The sequence below is a fragment of the Guillardia theta genome (genome assembly GCF_000315625.1).
Source record: "Guillardia theta CCMP2712 unplaced genomic scaffold GUITHscaffold_99, whole genome shotgun sequence".
Classification (NCBI taxonomy): Eukaryota; class Cryptophyceae; order Pyrenomonadales; family Geminigeraceae; genus Guillardia; species Guillardia theta.
In genome coordinates this window covers 1785-6031 of record NW_005434575.1, presented here as the reverse complement: position 1 = coordinate 6031, position 4247 = coordinate 1785, and the positions used below count along the sequence as shown (strand labels likewise).

At 59.9% G+C, this 4247-nt stretch overlaps 2 protein-coding genes across 2 annotated transcripts in view; one reads left to right on the top strand and one right to left on the bottom strand.

Moving 5' to 3' along the window:
• Positions 1-738, top strand: part of GUITHDRAFT_116666 (hypothetical protein) — a gene marked incomplete at both ends in the record, with an annotated part of 3349 nt that extends 2611 nt beyond the window's left edge. Inside the window, 3 exons of the mRNA XM_005824013.1 lie at positions 39-102; positions 279-384; positions 493-738. Coding sequence (XP_005824070.1) covers positions 39-102; positions 279-384; positions 493-738 — 416 coding nt within the window. The remainder of the gene's footprint in view (positions 1-38; positions 103-278; positions 385-492) is intronic.
• Positions 739-1265: 527 nt separating this feature from the next.
• Positions 1266-3049, bottom strand: GUITHDRAFT_89769 (hypothetical protein; the record flags this gene model as incomplete). Its single annotated transcript, XM_005824012.1, has 5 exons — positions 1266-1417; positions 1463-1514; positions 1587-2067; positions 2155-2354; positions 2399-3049. Coding segments are annotated over 5 exons (1536 nt in total), but the record flags the coding sequence as incomplete, so codon positions are not given.
• Between the last annotated feature and the right edge of the window lie 1198 nt (positions 3050-4247).

Below are 4247 nucleotides of genomic sequence, written 5' to 3'. Positions count from 1 at the left end.
ACCAGAGGTTTGGAGATGACTTGAGAAATATCTTTCAGGCTTGTATGGAGTCCGGGATGAAGGGGGAGTGGCGGGGTTCGTGTTTATGTTTGGCTCCTTTAGGTTACATGAGGAGTGAGAATATGCGATGAGAGACAGTCTCGAGCTCAGCGGATGTCCAGCCGCCCCGCCCCCCCCCCTACCAACTGCGGAAGCACATCAACTCCTCATGCCCCCTCCTCCCCCCTCCCCTGCCTCCTCCTCCTCCTCCTCCTCCTCCTCCTCCTCGTCCTTCTCAGTTCTGAACAGCTTCTGGATCCCAACCCGCTGCTGTTTCCGGAAGCCTCCTGGGGGATGAACATGAGCGAGGAGGGGAAAGCGCTGCTGACCGGGATGCTCGACAAGGTCAGAAGCGAGAGAGGATGGGGGGGAGGAGGAGCGAACAGCAGCAGGGTTAGCAAGGGATGGGGTACGAGGGAGCATGCAGACTTGATCTGCTTACGCAGTTGGCAGGAGGGCGACAGGCGCGTCAGCTCGCACGCGGCCCTTCAGTCAGGCTGGTTCGCCCCGGAGAGAGCGAACGAGAGTGAAGCAGCACAAGCAGCGGAGGAGGCTGAGGCGGAGGTAGAGGAAGTGGCGACGGAGAGGGAGGAGGCGGTCATCGCTGTCGACCTTGTGCCTCATCAGCTTCTGCTGCCGAGGAGACCAACGCGGATCAACTACGCGGGGCGAGTGATAGGACGAGAGGTTGAGGGTTAGAGGAGAGGCACAGAGAGGAGTAAAACACTTGAGGTTTAGAGTGAAAGGAAGCGAGGAGGAGAAGAGAGGAGGAGAGGGTAGGGGGTGGTAGGAGGGCAATCAATAAAGTCTCAAGCTGTTGGCGATACTCGAGGGTTCGCTGACCTCCAGGTGAGAAACTCAGCCATGAGGTCCCTCATCACGTTGAGGTTCAGAGGTTTGCTAGCGTAGCGATCCATCCCTGCCATCCCGTCAACCCCAACCACCTCGCAATCCTTCTCCTCGCCCTCGCCTTCGCCCTTGACCCTCGTTCCCCCCCCCCCGCCCATTCTTCGCTCTTTCTCCCTCCTCCTACCGGAACTCAGACATTCTTCCACGTCTGCTTGGCTCGCATGCGCCGTCATGGCTACGATGAAGTAGGGAGGGTCCGTCCTCTGCTAGACGTCACAAGTCGAAGCGGACACGAGTAAGGTGGCAGGGCAGGGGAGGAGAAGGGGGATGGAGGAAGTGGAAAGGGGGAGGGAGGGGGCGGGACTCGCCTGTTCCTCCCACTCGCGAATCTTGCGAGTAGCGTCGAGGCCATCCATGACGGGCATGCGCACATCCATGAGGATGAGGTCGAAGGCATGGCCTCGCGCTGTCGCCAGGTCCAGCCCCTCCTGCCCGTTGTTCGCCAGCACGATGTTCACCTTGTCCTTCCCTGCTCCTCAGTCAGCCACCCTCGTCTCCCTCCTCCTCCTCCCACCTAACGCCTTATGCAGCATCGCTATCGCAACCTTCTGGTTCACAGGGTGATCCTGACGCGTCGGTCAGACAAAGAAAATTCCTCCTCATCCTCCTCCCCTTAGCTTCGCCTTCACAAGTCTCACCTCCACTATGAGGATCTGCATTCGATCTTCTCCCGTCGGCGCCGCTTCCTCGGCCTCAGTCTGCGGCTTCTGCGGCTTCACCACGGAGGTCTCGACGGGGGCAGGGGTGAGGGAGAAGGCGGCCTCGAGCTTGGAGCGGAAGAGCGAGGGCTTGATGGGCCGGAGGACGAACTGAGCCATGCTCTTGGGGGGCAACTTGGACTGGTCGTCGAGGTGGCCGACGAGGAGGAGGCGACGGGAAGCGAGAGAGGAAGGAGAGTCAGCGATGAGGTGCAGGTAGACCTGGCAGTCCATGACCAGCACAGCCTCGTCCTGCGCCTTGAGGGCCTCCAGCAGCCTCTGGCTCGTCGCGATCGCCCTCGCGTGCCCATGCGGATTCTCCTCGAAGGAGATGACAGAGCTCTGCAACCCCCACTCCTCGCACAGCCCTCGTACAAACTCCAAGCCCGGCCCCTCCCGCAGCACCACCAGCACACGACCACTGCGACTCAGTGAGCACCAGGAGGGAGGGGGAAGGGAGAGGAAATGGAAGGAGGAGGAGGAGGAGCGAGGTAGAATCAGTTGTCACCTCAAACCATCTTGAGTTGCCTCCTCCCGCTTCACATCCTCTGACTTGGCAATGGGTAGGGGGACGGTCACTGTGAAGGTTGTGCCTCCTCCTCCCACTGAGCTCCGGCACTCCACGTTGCCTCCCATGGCGTTGACGATCCTCTTGGTGATCACCAGGCCTAGCCCGGTGCCGTTGTGGTTGCGGAGGTGCGATGACACCTGGAAGGCGTCAGAGTGTTCACATCCCTCCTCTGCCGCGTCACCTGCGAGAAGGGCTTGAAGAGCAGCTTCTGCTTCTCCTCGGGGATCCCTTCCCCGTTGTCCCAGACTTCGATGCGCAGCTGTGCCAGGTCCTTCTCCTGCGAGTCCACGTGGATCCGCAAGATCACCTTCCCGTGATCGTCGCGAGCGAACTTGATGGCGTTGTCGCAGAGGTTGATGAGGCACTGGCGCAGGCGGAAGCTGTCGCCCACCAGCGCCGGCAGCATCTCGAACTTCTTCTGCTTCGCGACGTCCACCGCAAAGTCAACCTTACGCATGTTGACGCGAGCAGAGAGGATGTCGCAGAGATCTTCGCAGATGTCGGTGAGCAGGAACGGCTGCTTGTTCAGCTCGATCGCCGGCGCTCCGTCTCCCTTCCCCTTCCCCGTGTCCGAGTCCTCGCGCGCTTCCAGCTTCGCGTACTCGAGCACCTGGTTGATAATGCCCAGTAGGGCCTCGGCTGAGGTAAGGGAGGACTTCACGTACTCTCGGTGGAGGGGGTCGAGCTCTTCAGCGTCCAGGAGGAGCGAGTTGAAGGCGATGACCGAGTTGAGGGGCGTGCGAAGCTCGTGGCTGATGTTGGCGACGAAGCGACGGGAGAGGCGGGCGGAGGTTTCTGCCTCCACACACGCCATCTGCAGTGCTCGGTTCATCACCTCAGCTCGGACGACAGCCGTCTGCTTCGAGTCTCGCTCTGACCTCAGCTGCGCCACCCGGAGCGTGGCGACGGTGTCGAGCAGGCAGAAGTTCCCCGACATGAGCGCGACTGAGTAGATGGCCTTGACCACCACGTCCACGACAGTCCTCGCGATCTCATACTGCAGGGTGTCCAGGAGCCCCAGGTGGTGTAGGATGTGGAGAGAAGGGAAGAGAACCCACAGCATGTAGGTGATCGCCTCCAGCCCTCGCAGCGACATGATCTCGTACGTGGTCGCCGCGTTGGACAAGCTGATGCTCGAGATAGAGTGAATGTACCACATCACCGTCATGAAGCAGCAGCCGGCACACCCGAAGCAGATCCACCCGTACAGTCCGGGCCCAAGGAAGGTGTGCGTCAGCCCCAGCGTGAGCATGACCTCGTCCCACAGGATCGCTCGGATCACAATCCCCCAGTCCTGCACGAGGCTGTCCTGCATAGACGAGCCGAGCGATGCCAAGACCAGGATCATGACTGGCGTCGTGTTCATCCACTGCGCAAAGAACTGCACGTAGATGGGGTTGCCTTGGAAGTCGTACATGGAGGGGTACAAGTCGTAGATGGTGGATAAGTAGACCGTGAAGGAGACAAGGTTGATGAAGAGAACCAGACTGTTAAGCTGACGCTTCTTGGACGACACCTGTAAACCCTCCATCAGCATCAGCTCCACGCCAACAACTCGGTCACCTGAAAGAGGACACCGGCGATGTCGATGATTATGCAGATGCCAAAGATGCAGGTAGCGAGGACCTGGTCAAAGAGCGTGAGGAGAGGAAGAGCGAGGCTGCTCTCACAACCTTGACAAACTTCGCCTGATGCATGATTACATGCACGTTGGGCATCGGCTCCATTCCTTTGATGCTGGGGGTGCTGAACGGCGCGTACCACCAGCAGGCAAAGGTGAAGGAGATGTAGACGAGGCACCAGATGGTGAAGAGGACAATGCCGGGAGCATCGATAGCCCAGAAGAGCAGCTTTTCCTTGAGCGTGAGCTGCTGGGGCGTCTGCTCGTCCAAGTCGTCGGATTGGAACAGGTGCTCGCGCTTCAAGGACGACCCCATCTTGATCAGACGTGAAATGGTTGACGGCGAGGCGATCCCTCCTTTCTGCAGGACGGAAGCAAGATCTCGGTTGGAAGAGCTTGTAAGGTCCTT